The 20,020-nt window shown below is 45.5% G+C and overlaps 1 protein-coding gene across 2 annotated transcripts in view; it reads right to left on the bottom strand.

Moving 5' to 3' along the window:
• Positions 1 to 20,020, bottom strand: part of SCFD2 (sec1 family domain containing 2) — a 393,663-nt gene that overhangs the window by 99,724 nt on the left and 273,919 nt on the right. The window contains exon 6 of one of the 2 annotated variants that reach the window (XM_081812374.1): positions 18,820 to 19,011. The exons of the other annotated variant lie outside the window; for it this stretch is intronic. Coding sequence (XP_081668500.1) covers positions 18,820 to 19,011 — 192 coding nt within the window. The remainder of the gene's footprint in view (positions 1 to 18,819; positions 19,012 to 20,020) is intronic. 2 annotated transcript variants of the gene reach the window in all.

Genomic DNA, 20,020 nt, shown 5'->3' with positions numbered 1-20,020 from the left:
TGCTGCTAATTCTCAGGTTTTTTAACATCAAAAAACCAGGCTTCTATCTGTGTAACACTTATTCTATAGTTTGGTTTCCACTTATCTCATTACCTCAATCTTAAAGTGCATATTAAAATATCTTCTGACGGATGCCAAGCCTCCTTTTTAATAGCAGTTCATGAAGTCGGTGGCTGAATTTACTCCATTTCTGTACTTATTTCCATTTAGGCACACTGACCTAGAGACAAAGGAATACATTTCCCTTCACCATATAATAAATTGACACCAGCATGCTCTTTTCATGTGATCATTTTTTCTCTTCCTTGATTTAATGTTGCCACCCTACTCCCCCTCCTTTTTTGCTAATGCAATGATACCTTGTCTTGACTCTAAAGGTGTATATTACTATCTTCTGTTGCATGAAAATAATAGCTAAAATTTGTTGACCATCTACTTCTTCTAAATGCTTTATATATTTTATCTCTAGCAGTTACAATAATCCTGATGAAAAAGTAGCAGTAGTTCCATTTTGCAGAAGGAGGAAATGGAACCTTGGCGAGGCCCGCTTATAAAGTTCACACATCAGGGAGCCTGGACTCTCACCTGAGCATGTCTAATCCCTCGGCCCCTTTGCTTCTGAAGGATGAACAGAGGGGGCAGGCCTTGTAAGAATGGACCAGCAAACTGGTTCTGCAAATGACTTATGGATTATTTGGTGAGTCCTTTAATCTTTTTTGGTGAAATAAAAACCACACTACATCCATCTATTTATCTTAAAGGATTATGATATGAGACAGATCTGCCATTATTGATCAAGCATACTAAGCATAGATGATGTCTTAGTAACACAGTACGACTTTCGTTTTGTCTTCATCCATACTATAATGTCCTTTATAGTATTATCATATCATATTATTATTTCTGTATTTGAAATGCTATAACTTAGAAGTTCAACTTACAATAAAGACACTCTGGAAGTTTCCCTAGTGTGTCCCTTTCAAATATAATGCAAAAAAAAAAAAAAAAAAAGGTATGGGAGGGGATCAAACCACCATGGAATGTTTATGGTAGTGACTTCAGAGAAGCTTGGTAATTTCTATCAGGCAAAACTTTTGCTCCTTTGTTTACATACAATAGACATAATCTAATGTATGTTTTCCATTTCTGCACTGAATTATCTTCCTCCTGAGTTTCTTTTTCCATTTCTTTTATTCCACCTTCTTCCCAACCTGCCTGATGTATTTTGTTTTTTCGAACTTCAGCCTTTTCTGTCAGTTGACAATGACCTCTCCTTCCCTGTGTGCTTCCTTCCCCTCACCCCCGGGTGCTCCCGTCCTGCCCTCTCTGCTTGCGTGTTTCCGGCCCAGCTGTTCGCCTCCCTTTATGTTCTCCTGCTCTGCCTCTCCTCCGCTGCCCTCGCTGTTAACATTCTGGCATTACCTCCTGCTCCTCCTTCACGCCTCCTTCAACGTCTCCTCATTATTGCCGCATTTATAAATAGCCTCCAAGTAATCTATCATCTATCCCAGCACTCTCAGATAATCTCTTGACATAGCTCACAGATAGTAGTTAGCAGGAGCCGGAAAATTTACCATGCTCATTTATTATCCCCTTGGAGGGAGTGCTGAGGCAGGAGTCAAAACTGAGAGAAACATCCTACCTGATTCAGCAGCTCCTGAAGAAGGAACTGGCAACAGTTCATCAGAAAGCAGTCTTCTTATGTCTAAGGATGACCACAAATATGTTTCTAAAGAGACAAAGTGCTGCAAACATACAGGAGGCATTGAGTGCTGGGGATCCCCTTGTTTTACCGTGACAATGAACTTGGTCTTGTGCACCTACAAGGTGCCAGCCTAGTTTTAACTACTTCAAGTGAATTGTTTAACTCAGGGCTCTTCAAGGAGGTTGTGCGGTTTGTGCCTTATGGGGTCCAGCAGAGGGGTGAGCTGAGCCTGTTTGTCAAACCACAGGGAGAGACTCTCAGACGCCATTTTTCAGATGGAGAAAAATGAGGCTCAGTGGAGTGAAACAACTTGCCCAAGTGGAGGAACCATGTAAATTTGACAAATGTAGATCCTATCCCCTGTAGATGATTCCCTTCCTAAACTTTAAACAAACTAAGGGCAGGCACCGTGTCCACCTTGCTCACCCTTGTAGCTGCTAGTTTTAGAATGAATGAAAAAATCAAGGGTATAAGTCATGAAACACCCAAAGGATTCGTTTTTCCAACAAAGGAGACATACAGTGATCTTGAGGGAAAAGCCCACTGTTTTAACTCTTAAGCATTACGTCCTCCTTCCGTTCAATCAGAACAGGGCTGGGGGGGCGGGGCGTGGAGAGCGTGGGAGAACCTGGACACACCCATGTGACCACAGGGCAGAGGTGGCTACAGGTAAGCCTTGCAAGGCAGGCCCCTGGTGTGCAGAATCAGGACATCGTACTGATGAGGGGCGGAGAGTGGGCTGGAGGAAGGAGGGGGGTTCAGTTAGGGGTCCTGGAGGGCATCTGGGCCGATTGAGTAGATCTGGCCTGCAGGAAACTTGTTTACTGGCAATACTGGGGGTTCAGGAGGTCGGCGGTTGATGTCCAGTGTGTACGGGGAAACCTAAGTTAACAACAATGGCAACCATGCATTAATACTTATGTGTCAGGCTCTGTGTGTTGTAGGTGTTCTCTCATTTCACCCTCATTAAAACCTCTGCAGTGGCTACTATGATCCCTCCCATGTCAAAGTATGGAAATTGAGGCTAGATAAGCTGTCAAGGTTGTAAGGATAGCAAAAGACAGACTCTGGATTCATTCCCAGATCTGTTGATTTCCAAATCCACATTCTTGCCCTTCTACCTTAGGAGGAGGGACTGGGGTTCAAGGGGAGACCCTCGGGGATCAGGGTTCAAGGGAGAGCCCCTACCACCAAGACAACTAGGGAGAGGATGGAAGTTTCCAGATCCTGGGGGAATGAGGAAAATCACATGAGTTTTTGAGGAAGGACTCAGCTTTGGTGAACAACACTGACACAGAGATAGAACTTAGGCTAAGTTCGGGCAAAAGGAGCAGATCACTGGAGGCAGACTAAGAGCCTGCTTACCACCACCCCACAGCTGAACAGAACCAGCCTCAAGGTGACCTGGCATTGCTGCCTCCACCCAGCTGCCCTGTGAGGGAGGCACCTGTAATTCTCTCTGGTTCCAGAACCTGGGGTGGTGGTGTAGCTGTGGAAACGGGAGCCTTGTGCAGGCAGGAAATCGGGCTGGCATTCAAATGTTGAGTTCAGATCGTTCTGTCTGCCAGTATGTGACCTGAAGCTATCTTAAATCCTTTTGGAATGAGGTAGGGTACAAACTTAAAAAAACATACATGTCTGTCCAGTGGATACATTTCCCCAAGCAGCCTTAAAAAGTATGTGTGTATTGTTCTTATGTATTTTTTTTCTTTAATCAGATCTTTTATTTACATGTTGCAACTAAATCATCAAAATACTTTCAATGGCTCAGTAGGATGCATGTCTAAAAGCAGCTCTATGTTTTGGCCTTAAGTGTGTTTATAGGCTCCATGTAATTTTTTACATATGCTGTTTCTCTCCTCAAAATGACTGCTTCAAAAATACTGAAGGAACAAGGACAGTGGCAAAGGGCTAGGATCCATGGGTTGTGTGGTGAAAACAAAATGCAACGCCCTTTCATGAAGACAGGTACTTTTTTTTTTTTCTTGACACTGAAATTATTCATAGACTGCTTTGTACTTGACAGAAAAAGAGCTGTACGCTCAGAAAAAGCGCTGGGGACAGAAGGAAGTCTGGGAGAGAAGTGGGGTTGTCAAAAAGAGGACGAGTGGCCCAAACTGTGGGTCTGCTGGCAGTGCCCTGGTGAGGAAGCTGGGGGTACCGATGCGCCTTGCCTGGTCCCCCATCCGTCTCCCTGTCCTGAGGCTGGCCGGACTCGAGACAACTGGGTTTGGAGCGGGCAGCCCTGGAGGCTACTCCTGGGGAGGGGGGCTCCCTCAGGCAGGTGACAGTCCTGAATGGACCCGGAGGGCTGTGGATCACCACAGGATGTACCGGAAAGCCCAGGGATTCTGGACACATTTTGGATGGACTGTGACCAAAGTCAGAGGATCCCTCCTTTTTCTTCACGTTGCCTTGCCACTTTACTTTTCTGCAAAGCCCTAGCATTTCACCACCATCTTACACTGCCTCAGGCCACCCTGAAATGATGGAGGGGAGGTGGAAAGAGCCAGGGGACTCAGAGCCAGGGAACTGGGTTCTACTTCTGATTCTGCTAGTACTGACCTTGGATGAGGTGATTAAAGTGTCTGGCAACAGAGTCCTTATCTGTCAGAGGTGGAGGATGGGCTGCAAGGCCCAGTGTTCAGTGAGGAACTTCAAGGTGATGTGGCCCATTGGACAGAGGGACCTATCTTGAGAGCCGAGTAAGCACGGATCAGCCCAGTGCTCCCCCGGAGCCTCGGGTGGTGGGGCCTGCACTCTGTCTCCAGGCTCTCCCCCTCCCTCCACTCCACTCTCCACACACACACACACACACACACACACACACACACACGCCCCCACCCCCAGTGGAGTTGGTCTGCCTGTGAGACTCTACAGAGCCACCTAAATTGACATCCTTTCTGCCCTCACTGTTGACAATGCAAAGGAATTCACCTCATTAACACTAGTAAAGAATGGGAGGATCCGCATAATATCAGAAAGCCTATTTATCATTGTCATCAACATTTAAAAAAACCTTTACAAGTATCTATTGTGTTAATGACCCTACCAACATCTGTTGCGGGAGAAGGAGTTAACTTACCCCTAAATAATATCTATTGTAAGAGAGGAAGCAAAGCGATGTCACATAGAGTGACTACTGTGTTTCCTGTGTCTCCCTTCTAGATGCTTCTTAAAAGCAAGAAGCAAGATCGAGTCACTGCTGTTTGAGAAGCCGCTTGTTCAGTTAGCATCATGCCTGATCTCAGTAAAATGGGAAGAGAAATAAAGGTCATGGATAATCCCCAAACCTTTCATCTCCTTCAGCCTTTCTCAACAAACCTTTGTTGAAAGCTGCCCCGTACTGCCTTCTTTGAGGGACGGCCATTTCTCTTGACTCCATCTCTGAGGGAAGGGGCAAAGAGAGTGAGCCAGAGGGGAAAAGGGACAAACTGGAAGCCTGGGGTGGAAAGGGTAGACAAAGGATTCCCACTGCTGCCCCGTCTCCCCCTACACACCACCTGAGGTGCTAATGAGACACTGGGCCCCTAGGGTCCCGCCGACATTCCTTAGGATCCCCTGTCTCCTGGAGCTGGAGCAAAAAAGTCTTGGGGCCCTGATGCATGGACAGTCACAGAACGATGAGAAAAGACTCCCCTGAGCGGCACCAGAGCCTCCTTCCCGTTTCCTGTTCGGCCCATACCGGAAACACATTGGAGCCATTTTCCCTTTTGAAAACGCTGTTTTATGTTTCGGCTTTCAAGATGTCCTAGTTTCTGCATCACAGCATCTTCACATACCAACTCAATGTGTTTTATGTTCATCTGGAGTGAGCTCTCCTCCCTCCCCCTTCTAAGGACTAGAAGGGAAGATGCTGGCTTAGGGGATCAGCAGCTACAGGCCTGGATGGGGTTTGGGGAGAACAAAATGAAATTCTGGCTAATTTGACCCATCTCAGCTCGGAAAACCAGAACCTGATGAATTATTTATGATTCTCCTGACCCCACAGAAATGCAGATCGTGGTTCTTGCCAAGAACAAATTAGGCCTGTCCGCATCTGCTACTCTTCCCAATCAAGCAAGGGCCTCCTGTGAGGAAGGAGAAAGGTCAACAGCCAGGACAAAGGATCAGTCCAAGAGAAGGGATAGATAAGGCTGCATTCCAGAGCTTCTACTGGAACAGCTACTCTTTGGGAGCACAAGCAAATCTCTTTTCAAAACCCAGACCAAGCCGGGGTTGCATTTGCGTGTCTAAACCATCACAATAGCAGTGTCACTGGGGACCTTTCAAAGGTTTACCTTTTATCTTGCTTCAGGGGCATGCATAACTTCAGGCCCAGTACTGACTAGGTTTGGTTCCAGGGACCGTGACCTTCTTTCCCCAAACCAAGGACCTCTCTATGCTGCAGCACTGGAGACATTTAGGGCTGTATCCCTCTGAGCCTGCTCTGGAACTTTTCCCTTGTACCCTTGCCTGTGTAGAGCAGGTTGTTATTGTTGGCTCCAGAGGAGCTTTGGGAGAGAGTTCCAGGCTCCCCTCCTCCCACCCAACCCTGAGACAGGGGCCCTCGGGAGTGGGACCAAGGAATAAAAGAACTTTGGGAAAACACGGGTGGGCCCTGGTGGTAGGGGCAATTGGAACTTTCCATGGTAAAAAATAAAAAGACAAAAAGCCTTTTGTGGTATGTTCTCTGGTCTTTCCCAGGAGCAGGCGTGGAGACAAGCCTCCTGCTTCTGTGGGGCCCACTTTGGAGCAGCACCAGGAGGAGGAGGTCTGGAGTGGACCACATAGGCAAGCGCCCGATAGCCTTCAGGGAAACACTCTCTGACATCACTTTCTCATTTTCCTCTTGGCCTTGGGATTGGCGAAATGTAGAAAAGGCTAAGCCCAGGGTTAGAAAAGACACCCCTTCAATTTCCTGGGCAATAGGCCTTATGCAGAAAGAGACCCAGAGATTCCTGTATAGTGTAACAGGGTCACCAGTGTAGATGGTCAGATAAGAAACTGCAGCCAGAGTCCAACTATTTCAGGAGGAGATGCCTTTGCCTAGAGGATCTTCTATGCCTGGATCCCTGGCAGCTCTTAGATTCTGAGATCTGGGATGCTGATAAATTCTCTTTTCAAAAAGAGACATAACTAAAAGTCAAGACGATATCTTGATCTGACTGTTAATCGAGAGGAGCAATAAATGGGGCACCTAGGTGGCTCAGTCGGTTGAGGGTCCGACTCTTGATTTCGGCTCAGGTCATGATTGCAGGGTTGTGGGATGGAGCCTACTTGAGATTCTCTCTCTCTTCCTCTCCCCCTCTGCCAACTGGCCCTCTCTCTCTCTAAAATAAATAAAACCTTAAAAAAAGGCGTAGCAATAAATAATGTTAGTTTTCCTAAATTCTTCCTTATTAGATGATGTAATCCTTTTAAACACTCAGTAAAATATTGGTATAAATCCAAGGGACTTTTGAGTTGATGAAACTTAATTTCTTCATTTTAGGGACAAATCAATTTAGGATGCAGAGAGATTATCCAGCCAGGTCACATTGTTAGTTAGTAGTGAAGCTGGGCCTAGTATACAAAGAAAGCTATGGTTATTAGCAAGGGCTGGGATCCTCAGAGAGCACTTAACACCGAAGAGGTAAAGTCTTAGCAATCATTCATCAGATACTGAGTCAGGGCCTCCTGTGTGCCAGGCCCTGCTGGGCTGCAGTGTGGAGTCAGACAGACATGGCCTCTGCCCTCGCAGGAGACAGAAAACCAGAACATTACAAAATGTTACCAAACAATGGGAAAATGGCAGCAAGGCTAGCTGTATTTCAAGAAAGAATCAATTTATCAGCAGGGTGTCCCTCTGAGCACTTTACATCGTGAGAAAGTTGTAGTTACTAGGCTTAAGTCACACTTAGCTATAGGAGGCTCTCTGTGATGAGATTAAATCCTTCTCATTTGTTCTCAAATGCATATGCCCACATTCATGAACATCAAAGGGAATATTCATTTCAAAAGAGCTAGCTCAGCTTTCCTAGGGTCTACCACTCCATCTTCGGCCAAGGAAATAACTGTAGATGGGAGCCACCTTTCTGCATAGTCAGGAACCCCTTTCTGGCTGGATCCCACAGAAAGATGACAGATAGCTCCATCATCACCGACATGAGCGAGGAAGTCACAAATGTGCCGCACATTTATTTTTGATTCTGCAATAACTGAAAGTCTAGATGTTGTAAAGTACTACTTGATTATTTAATTGATTATTGACTATTTGAAACGTCTTTGAATAATACTTAATAATAATAATGATGATGATGATAATGATGGAACGTTAATAATATTGTTTCGCCAAAACACATTCTGGGCATCACAACCCATTCCAACTGTCCCTGAGTCATAGGACTGGAACAAAGATGTCTGGAGGACAAATCCTCACCTGGGGCAAAAAGTACCTTTTCCTCTTCTGTAAATCCAACCATGCATATGCTTCCTATAGCTTCCCTCTGAAATTTACTTTGGAAACTTGAATTAACAATAAAGGGATAGTAACTAGGAATTGATTTCGAAAGAACTGAATGATTATTACTTTCAAGAACATCAGATGACCTTTCCAAGTTGACAAGAACATTGGCAAGTAAAATCCATGGGGACCTGCTGAGTTGACAAGGACACATGTAATTAGCATCTCAATCACGTGTGCCATAAAACTTTGTTTACACTGTTTTGAATCCCTTATTTCAAAGAACAAAGGAAAATTCAGTCCCTTACTAGTAAGAATTACCAGTCTCAAAACTAATAGATTATGAATTAACTCATTTGTATTCTATTTAACAATTCTCATCAAGTTGCAGGATAATTCTACTCCTCCTGTCCAGAGGCAGAGCATTAATAAAATGGCTGGGTCGGGGGAGGTAACACCAATCTGAAGGAGTTGTGGGAGGTCTATTCATGAGATGGGGGCCATTATTTTTCTTCGCTTTGGCTTCTACCTTGATGACGTATTGTAAAAACAAACAGAACTAAGACTTACGTTCCATATTCAACATAGCTGACTTCATATATAGATGTGTGTCTGATAGTCCCAGAACATGTTTCTCCCTGGATCCTGATAGCAGGGGGACATGATGCTTTAATGTGGAAGAGGTCATTTCCCCTACTGACCCCTCACCATGTACTGTAGCACTTGCGGCTCTGCTCCTATTCAAAGGGGAGGTGGGAGACCTCAGGGTAAACTTCACCGTCTGCCCCTTGCTTACCCACTCAGCCTTACCCCTTGCTACTCTCTGACCTGCATTCAAGCCGTGGCCAGCTTTGAGCTTTGTCCCCTCAGAGGGCCTTTGCTATGCTATTTCCACACCCAGAACATTCTTTTCTTTCTCCTCTGCATCTGGCTAACTCCTACTCACCCATCGAATTCAGTTTTGATGTTGCTTCGTCCAGGAAGCCTTCCATGGACCCCAGGTCTTATTAAATTTTGAATACAGCTGAACCCACTGGAAAGATCTTAACCAGAGTTTGTACCAAGTGTTCCCATAGATACTGTGCTAAGCAAATACACTGTTAATTAATGGTGTGCCACCTAGACCACCAGTCACTGATTCTGAGTGCCAGGGCTGTGTGGGAAACCGTGTACCGTTCTTTCTCTTGAGAGGAGAACTAACATTTCGCAGTGCATGCAAACCAACAGAGAGTAGAAAGGGATTCTATTTTCTAAAGTTTGGCATACTCAGATGCCAGGAAAATGAAAAAGCCTCCTTTTCTCTCTGCAAAGTAAGTCCCACTTTGTGTACTGATCCGGCTGAGAATAGCTGGCTTATATGTTTTCGTTTGTCCCCCTCACGCCAGGTGTTAGGCTGGATTCCCCTTGTCCGTCCCATCTGGCTTTCACTGTGTGACGCCTAAGCCAAAGCCTCCAGTAGAAATGTTATGACGAACCTGGCATTTGGGTAATAAAGGGGAGTCTTAAAGTAATACTGCAGTAGCTTTTGCCTCCAAGCCCCTCACACATACAGCAAAAGAAAACTTTATTTTACAGAAGGCATCAGAAATACAAGTGAGGCCTCTTGATTTCTTTTATTGCCATCTAAAATGGGAAGAGCCTCCATGTCATATTCTCGTCCTTTTGACCTTCTGCTTTATAGTTCCTGTCTGCTTCTAGAACTCTTGGGTTAACAACGATGCCTTTCTGAAATCATCTGAAGGCCATCTGCTGCTGATGGACCAGCGTGACTCAGGTCACCATGGACAGTCTGAAAAGTTAGCAAAGATGAATTTCTCACTGTCCTCTTGGGTCCCTGCTGGGCTGTTCTAGGCAGTGACGACATGGCAGCCTCTGAGCTTCTGGGACACTTAAGTCCCCGACTTTGGTCAGCATGTCACAGTCTGTTTACCTGCGTGTTCCATATAAGCAGGAGCTCCTTAGGGACTGCATTTTTTACATCTTTGCCCTTTCCCTCAACAGCAAGCCCCCAGCACAGTGCTTGGGATCTAGCAGAGCCTCCGGGAATGCTGGGAATGCTGGGAATGCTGGGGAGCAGGGTGGTGGGCCCTCTGAATGCATGTGCTTTCACAGGGTGCCCCCTGGAGTACCAGTGAGGAGAGTGTGGGATGGGAAAGGCCAGAAGAGGCCCATACCTGGACGGCCTATTAGACAGTCAGGTGATAAATACTTGAGTTCTATCAGGGGTCACTAACAGATTTTGCCTCTGATATTTAAAAAAGAAAATCAAACAATTTAATATACAAATAGGGACTTCCATCTTCTTTTGAAAAATTAGATCTTGCAACATGGGGCCCAATTGTGGCTTGGCGACCATCGGCTAGAGCCGAGCAGTGGTGACGCCTTCAGATGGGACACCGTCCCCGACCACCCACCTTCTGTGTTCAGACTACCTGTGTGGCCTGTGAGGCATCTGGGTGCGCCCTGTTCTACTGGAGGCCAGTTTAGAGCCAGCTGGATTGTGCACAGGGGGGCAAGGGGGACTGAGAGCTGAAGCCTGAGTCCTGGAGTTCCCAGGATATAGCACTGAGAATCACGACACCCAGAATTGCGGCCTGTTTGCCGGGTCAACCTGGTCCTGGCCATCTGCATCCTTGCAGCAGCATTGGTGGATTCATGCCAGCAGAGGGAAGGAATGGTCCCCTCAAGGGAAGGGCGGCTAGTTATTATAGGACCGTCATACTAACGCAGTATATGCTCATAGTAACCACTCAACATTGCTTTCTTGAATGATATATGCCGGCTCATGTGCTAAAATAGATCAAATATGCACACTGAATCCTATTCTCATTGATTTTCTTTTATTGGAGAGATGCTTCTACATTGGGGTAATTATCTCTAAGATTTACTAAAACCGCACACAGGGTGACAGAGAAGAATTTGAGGCCCTATCCCTGAAGAAGTAGTACCTCTCTTTGAGTTGCATGGCTGTGGGCACGAAAAGCCAAAGTGGGTAAGTTCTAAAAAGAAAAGTTCTACTTTTAATGAGGCCCTGAGAATCCAATCAGGCTGCTCCTCTTATTTAAGCCTTCAGCAGCTCTATACTGCTTCCAGAATAAAGCCCTTGCTTTGACATATAAGGCCTTTTGTGACAGTCATACCTCCTGTCTCTTTCTCTCTCTCTTGCACACACGCACACACACACACATGCATGCACACATGTGTGTGTGAAGACCACGTTGCCACTTAGCAACATGTAATGCCCTGAATGTGCTGTGTCCTCCAAGATCCCCATGCCCTGTCCACCTGGACAACTGTACTCAATCATCAAGGACCTCCCCCCGACCAAGGAGACCATTGCTGACTTCAAGGGCAGAAGTACGTGGTCCTGGACTCCAGGGCAATTTGTCCATATCTTGTTCTGGCTTTTGAGCCCCTGTGGACAGGGCTATGGTCTTATCTTCTTAAACTCTGCACTGCTCGGCATCTTGCTTAGGCCCCAGAGGGAATTTCATACGTATTTATTATAAGAATAAACTTTGCAATGTCATTAAAGTTCTCAAAGGAAAAAGGGAACCATGAAAATAATTCTCTATCCCAAGATGAAGGTTCTCCATCTCCTTATGCCTGGACATGGACTGGAACCCCTAAACCGCATTTCAGTCCAAAGGCTGAAGTGGTCTAATAACCTACTCTGTGTCAGTTGCACATATTTTTAAAAATAGGTGATCTGTGCCATCGCTGCACATATTGAGTAACTAATGTATAGTACCACAAATATAAGTCACATAAGACATTATATACTAGAATAGCTACACTCCCTGCCTCCTCAGTTGGCAGATAAGGAAACTGAAGCCTCAAGAACCTATTGTAGGTCACACAGATAACTGATGGCAGAACTGAGACTAGGATCGAGCCTATCCAGCATTGGTCTGGAAGGATCTGGAGTTCTTCCAGCATTGCAGTCGTTAATTCTCAGGTGTTGCACTAAATGCTGTGACATTGGCTACCTTCCCCATAAAACAAACAAACAAACAAAAACCCCCACCCCCACCAACAATATCAACAATTAGCATTTTTGATACTTCTAGAATATAATCTTGCAATACAGTAATCAAAGCTAACTGCAATGGTGTGGTACGGTGTGGCTTCCTCCTTAAGGACTAAGTTTGCTGAAGGGCTGTTTGGTGTTCACGCTCCTTTCGGGGGGAGGCAGCACAGGGTAAGCCGTGGAGAACTATAGGTATCTCCTGCAGTGATCATTTCTGCGAGTAAATTGTTGCCCCTTCCACCAAGACAGTCAAGACAGCACACGGCGGAATGGAAATTAACCCTAATTACCTACTTTCCTGCCTTTTACTGAATGATTTTCCATTGTTTCATCCTCTTTCTCTGTTTATTTGGCTTAGTTACATGGTTGGCTTGATTTGCACTGGAGAAAAAAGATGAAAATTTGACTTTTATTTACCTGTAAAGGGGGTTTCTACCATGCTGCACTAAGACCAGGCTTACCTTTATTATAATAATTAAACCAGTTTTCCAGATGAAGGGTAAACTAGTTAGATTGTTATTTTGGTAATTTAATCTTTTAACAGTGGAACAGATATGTAGGATAATACAAAAGGGTGAAGTTTAATTAAAATGTGAACACCCCAAATAGCTTTAAATTCCTATGTATTTATGTGTTTAGGAATAGGTGTATGTAGGAATATTCACAGAGGGAAGAGAGCGAATAGCTGCTGAGCACCAAGCACTGTGCTAGATACTTGACATACAACGTCTCACTTCATCTTCATAGTAAATTTATGAGAAATACATTATTAAGCCATTTTATAGATGAGGAAACTGATGGTCTAAGAGTTTTGTAACTGGCCCAAGTTCACATAAGTACTAGGCTGTAAAGCTAATCTTTGAATCAAGGGGGTCTAACTCTGAAGTTAGTGTTCTTTTCGCTACATGCTATTAAGTGGCGTTGCAGCTGATGAGACCACCGACTCATCTGCCAGCCAGTCTGGCTACCAAGAAGGGAAGGAGAGGCAGAGGCAGGCCAGCAGGTGAGGTATGACAAAGGAAGCTTCAGAGCAGGGACAGGCACCGAGAGAGGACACTAGCAAGAAACCCACAGTTAAGGGAAGATGGAGAAGCTTGAGGCCAGTAAAACGAGTATTATGACTTTCCCCTTTCTCTCCGTAAAGGTCTAATTGGTATGTAGCTGGATGGCCAAAGGGGAGGACCTGTCAGAAAAGTCAGGTTTGCCTGCCGGCTTAGAAGGTCTGGAGGGGATGCAACAACCAGACAGAGCAACGGAGAGTGTAACTTTTCCTCCTGTCACTAGCAATACCACTACGATTAGCATTACCACCATGGCCAAGCTGGCATTTTTTCAGCATCTAATTCAACTGAACTTACGTTTCTTGAGCACCTCCTATGGCCTTGATCTGGTTCTAGACAATGGGTCTCAGGGTGTTGGCAAAGAAAAGACAATCCCTGCCTTCTGGACTTCAAGATCTGTAAATAAATAGGGCCCTACTATATCTTGGGCTCTACAAGGACAGAGACCTTGCCTCCCTCCTTCCTTCATACCATACGCCAGGCATTGTTCTTGGTGGTGGGAGCACAGCGACAAGCATTAGAGAAAGATCTCTGTTCTTATGAGGCTTATGATCTAGAGCCATGCTGCCCAACAGAGTAGTCACTAGTCAGGTGTAACTATTTACACATTTAGTTCCTCAGCTGCACTAGTCACACATCAAGGCACAATAGCCACATGGGTTAAGTGGCTACCCTAGTGCATAGTGCAGATATAGAACATTCCCATCACCACCAAGAGATCTACTAGATAGTACTGTTCTAGAATCCCATTTGTGGTTAGATCTTTAGAATCTAGCACTGTGCCTGGCACATAATAGGTACTATCAAATAGGCATTAAATGTTAAAGCAATAAGCACGGCAATAAAAGTATGAGCCAATACAGAAATAGCATAGGGGAGGAAAGATTTTACATAATAGGATGGGGACAAGAAATACCTCCAAGAAGAGAGAGGCATCAGTGACGGGATTTGAAATACATTAAAGGTTTTGATATACAGTTTGTCAACAAAGGTGGCTTGCTACAATTCTAATGGGAGAGTGGAAGAGAATTCCTTTCAAAGTTAAATGCCGACTTTAATGATAGCACCGGTCAGCTGCTTCTTGGACAGGCAGGGCTGAAATGTGGGGGAAGAGAAAGGGGGCACAATAACAGCTTTCAAACTCCTGAGGAATTCTCATTAGGAGGAAGTAAACAGAAAGCGTGCCCTCCTTATTTTAGGAAATAAACAGTTTGCAGTAAATGCCTGAAATAGTCCTGGTTCTTAAGTATTACTATGCTCTTCAAAATGAATGTTCTGTGAGGCCTCCCTTTTAATCAGCAAATACGCTAGTCAGAGCCTTCTATAAAAAGAAGCAGTACTTAGGTGTCCATTGCTTAGCCACAAAAGGAAACTGAATAACAACATACACACGCTACGTGGTCAGTGATGGAGACCTCTGGGGTCTGATTCAGACTCACTCCGGTCTAGAGCTGTCCGATCCAGTGGGTATCTCAGCTCCCCGAGACCCAGAAGATTGGAGAGTGCAGAAAGATATGTAAACAAGCCCTGGGCAGAGGCCAGGTCCACTGACTTCATTGCCAACATCTGCTTACAGAGAAGCATGAGGCTAAACCTGGTTATAGCTTACTTAAAGGTGACCTGGTAGCTGGCCAGACCCCCACTGTCCTTGTTATCCAAATAAGTCCCATAACTAACACTTCACGTAGCTCTTATTGAATGCCAGGTGTTAATTCATTTAATACCTACAACAGCCCTGCAAGATGGGTACTATTAGGATTCCTTTTGACAGATGGAAGGATTAAGGCACAGAGAGGGTATGTCACTTGCCCAAGGTCACACAACCAACTAGTGAGGGGCAGAGCTGGCGTTTGAAAACACTGGTCATATGCCACGTGTGTTTGGAGACAGGGAGGCCAAAGTGGGGGCATGGTGGTGAGAAGGTTCCACACTTGCTTAAACTTTTGGGGGCACCCTGGGAACTTTTCAAGGTGACTCCTCTTCCTGACACCCCGGAGCACCCCTGGAAGTGAGAATGGTGGAGAGCCAGGGGCACTGCTCACTGTTGGGGGTATTTTCAGGGTTTAAGTATCTTTTTTTCCCCCTGAAAGCTCCCTGTTCTTGGGAGATGGGGATTTCTACCCTTAACTTTCATTATGACTCCACTCCCCAAATCCATAGAGGCCAGTACAAGAGATGTTGAAGAGATCTTCAAATTCTGTACTTTTCCATGAAGCCCCAAGGGGAGGGAACAGGCGTGACCCCCCACAGCTGGCCTCTGCCCATGGGAAAGTCCCTGGCTTGCCTGCCCAAGGTCAGGCATCTGACCCCACTCAGCAAGGACCAAGAGCCCCAAGTCTTGGCCAACTCTGGGCCCCCAACCACCTACGGTTTTTCTTACTCATGAGGAAGAGTTTGTGAGGCCTCCTCCTTGCACATTAAACTGAAGAGACAGCTGCAAGCACGATAGGCTCTTCGGGTTCCTTACTGGCAGGTATGTCGATTACACCATTATAAAGACACCAGCCCCCTGTCTTCGGAAAGAGGATTCATTTTCTTAAATTGGCATCTATTTCTTGAAGTCCTTTGGTCCCATAAGGACAGGTCAAACTATAATAAGATGTAATAATAAAACCTGCGATCAAAGAGACCCAAAGGGTATCACGTTGAAAAAAATAAGACTTACATGCTCGTCACACGACCGAAGCAAGCTTTTTTAGCTGTGTTTTATGCTAACATCCAAAATCTACTGAAACCTTCCAGATTTTGTGTGCATTCACAAACATAAAAGGCATCATCCAGCACAAGGCCTTCTGCCATTTACTCCACCGTGACAGCCGCCTCTGAAAAAGCACTTCTGTATGTCAGGTACTCCACTACCCACTCCAGGAGGAGAGAGGGATAAAGAGGGGCCCAGAGCTCTGTATGCTTCTGACAAAACCCTTCCCTTCCCCTACACCTGCCTCTCCTTCAATATGTACAGTCTCACCACAACAATCTGCCTTGGAGATCATCAGGACTAAGCCCAATATGTCCTGTACTCCTTGTCACGTCTGTCACCCATGCCTCCCGGGAATTCCCCATCACTCCTGCTCTCAAGAGCTCTGCAGAACCCTCCTTGGCCTCCATTTCCCCCGACCAACTTCCAAATCCCTGTGCCTCCTGGAATTCATGTCCATTAGCACTAAGATCCTCTATATTCGCAACTTCTTTGACACCTCCCTTTACCTTCTTGCTCTCCCCTCTCTGACAGCTCTTTCAAGTAGCGGCTGCTTTCTCTCCCATAAGCTTCCCGCCACCAGGCCTGGAGGTGAGGTCCATAGTCTTTAGTCAGCAGTACTAGAAATATTACCATCAGCAGCTCTACTGTAGGAATATTGTAGAACTTTACTTGTTAGGTTTTATGGGTAGACTGCTTTAAGGGATTCGACCCAATCCAAGTGCAAGGATGCCTGCCATGTCCTTGCTGAATTACCTTGCTTAGCTAACTTAGTGGACTTGAGCAAGTTGTTTTCCCCAAATTTACAGGTTTTTATCAAGTACAGTCTACTCTATGCTAGGTGATATGAGTAGCTTGAAATAGAGATGCTACCCTCCTCAAACTTATCTACCTGGGGAAACAGGAGTTCGTGTGGGATAATGACTAAGGGCATGTAAGTGGCTTCCAAAAGCCCCCATATAAAAATTGCTCTCATGCAGTCATTGGGAAGGAATGTGAATGCAGGACCAGGCTGCATGCAGACCCCAAACTTGAACAGGGTCGCTCCCACTTACTTCTGGCCCACTCTTGCAATGCCTATTGGTCCTAATAGCCAGATAGTCCATTTTTTCCAGAGACAGTAGAAATGCAGGTTTTAAAGTGAAATCTGAATTTTATTTTTTTTGTTATTATTATTTTTTTAAGTAGGCTCCCTGCCCAATATGGGGCTCAAACTCATGACCCTGACATCAAGAGTCACACACTCTACCAACTGAGCAAGCCAGGTGCCCGGAAATCTGAATTTTAGAGAACTGATAATTCAAAAAAAAATAAAAACATTGTGAAAGGTAGCCTAGTAGAGTGTTAAAAGCATGGATTCTGGAGGTAGACCAGCTAGGTTCAAATCTTAGCTCCAGAATTCACCATGGGTGTGTCCTGGGCCCTCTAGCAAATTTACTGTGTCGGCATCTGTATTTATAAAATGGACATAATAATAGCACCCACCTCCTAACTCTATAACCTGCCTGATAGTGTCTGGAAGCACTCTATAAAAGTTTGATAACTGCCTAAGAGTAACCAGCCTTCTTGCACACCCACAAAAGATCAGTTCTAAGCATGATGAGCATCAGTCTTAGTGCATTTAAGTCAATATATAAGAGAGCATTTTTGGGTGCTTATAAATAGGGCAGAGTGTAAGAACTCGGACATCTCAAGAGGAGATTCATGTGGGATGGAGAGGCTTCTTGAAGATGAACCCGAGCTGGGCTCTACAGGACAGGGCTACCGGCTGGCCAGCAAGACAGAGAAGGTTACAGGCCGGTGGGTGTTTCAGGCAGGGTCTCTGCAGGAAACATTCAAACTGGGCAATGTGAGGACAGTTTAATAAAAGGGCTATTTATGAAGATGTGGGCAGGGCTTAAGGAAACAAAGTAGGGGAGGTAGAGCAGCACTCCAGGGCTAGTCACAACAGAGGCCATGCCCAGGCCTAAAGAGACAAGGGAAGGAAGCAGCGTCCAGAACATGAGGAAAGAGCACTATGGGGGGCTGGCTGACAGGGGGCAAGGCGATGAATCCCCAAACCTCATTCTCCTCCTAAAATCTCTAGCTGCTGCTTCTCCATTAGCTGGTGCCAACCAGAAGCCAGTGGCGATGGAGCCCACTGATGTAGGCCATATGGGATGACCCTCTCCCCACCCCCAACCCCGCACAAAGCAGAGTTAAGAGTGAGGAGAACAGCTAGCACAATGGGAAAGATGAAGCAAAAGGAACAGAGGCTAAAATGTGTTACAGAGCAAGAAAGCTACTCAAGCCTTAGTTTTTCTATCATATTCATTTGCTGTCCCTAAAGTCCAATAAATAACAGGAAAACCTTTTACAGTGTTGGAAGGACACTGTGGCTATACACACGTGCTTGGTGAGCTGGGGAAGCGAGAGAGAGGAGGAGAAGTTGGCCAGTGGCTCAGCGGACAGGGAGGTGCATGTATAAAACACTTTGCAAAATAGCGAAAGGTTTCTAGAGAAAGAAAAAAACACACACACATGTCTATAAAACTGTTGAACTTGAATGCTTAGCCAGGTTTTTGGAGACAAGCTATAGAAAGCAGACCATATTGTCTTCATGGATATGACCTCAAAGTATAAAGAATGGAAAGTGGCTGGCCAAAAAGCCCCAGAGAAGTGTTTCCCAATTGTCTATAATTAAAAAAAAAAAAAAATCATGCAGAACTATCTGCTTGGTTCAGCCAAAACGTAAATGAGCTACTCTACGTACTTGCTCGCGTGATGCTGCGCATTATGCTAGAACAATCTAAGCCCTGACATGGAGACTCGAATCTCAGTAGCGGCTCTGGAAAGCACGGTGTGGACTATGGGGCCTTTTCTTTGTGAGCCTCGCCTCCCAGTTACCTTTGATAAACCCACCATCATCCATAGATGGCCGTAAACTCCTGCTCCTCGCAAACCATGACCTTCTTCCTGTAGGGGCTCTTGAAGTAGCAACTTCCACGCTGCCAGGCAGCGCTTCCTCTGGCTGGGACCAACGGCCTTCCGGGGACCTCCAAGATCTTGGAATCCCGTCTTCCCAAAAATATTTTCCAAAAGTCCCCGTAGGCACTAAATGAACAAAGGATCCCATGGTCAAATGAGTTTGGGAAACGCTGTTTGAGATCCACAAAAGTTAAACAGGTTTTCCTTCAGGATAAACCTCTGAGAGCTTTTGATACCAAACGCAAATGGCAAATCTCCTGGACGAAGATACGGCATGCAGAGATTTTCAAGCTTACTTGGTGAGGGAATATGTTTCCTTCAGCAGGCCGCTTGCGGAACAGAGGTGCTGTGGAACATGCTTGGGAATGGGAAAAGAAGAAACTGGGGTCCGAAGAAGGGAAATGTCATGCTCAAGGCTTCCCCACTGATTGGCTCTCTGCTTGTAGCAACAATGAGATGCAGTGTTGACCTTACGTGTAACCTTCTTTTATAGCCATAACTCATCCAACCTCCACTTAGACGGAAAAAGTCTCCTCCGTTCTGTCTTTTCCTAATAAGGCATGTGTCCTTTCTTGTCATCATCTCCTACTCCCCTTTATCATTTTAATTGCATTTCTCCGAACCTGACCCCATCCTAAACTGTCTTTCTTGAGGAACAAGGCCAGGAACATTGTACACATTCCAGGTAGGAGCACACGATGGCTCTGTCCATGTGTTCAGCCTGGTTTCCTGTAACTTTGCCAAGGACCCAACATGTTGTTGACCCTGTGACCTACAGGAGCCCCATGTTCATTGAACTTTCCGGGGCTGCACTGATAGCTCAAAGCACACCATCTTCTAAGTCAAGGGCTTATGTTTCATTTCCTGCCCCAGATTAGGCTAGAGATCATCTGTCCTATCTCAGATCTCCCACAGTGTCCAGCCTCCCACATGATTGCTGGCTCCCCAAAAGTCTTGCATTTGCTTTGCTGAGTTGATATTTTAGAAGTTTCTTCCCTAATTATTATTCTGCTCTGGCCCCAAAGAAAACACATTTACTGCATGTCTATAGCTTTGCAGGATCTTCTTGATATTTATCCCCGACAGCTAACTTTGGAATTATGCCAAATTTACAATTACTTTCTTTAAATGCCTT

Source organism: Leptonychotes weddellii, chromosome 2 (genome assembly GCF_054177405.1).
Source record: "Leptonychotes weddellii isolate Sample4059 chromosome 2, ASM5417740v2, whole genome shotgun sequence".
In the NCBI taxonomy this organism is placed as follows: Eukaryota; Metazoa; Chordata; class Mammalia; order Carnivora; family Phocidae; genus Leptonychotes; species Leptonychotes weddellii.
This window is presented reverse-complemented; position numbering and strand designations above follow the sequence as displayed.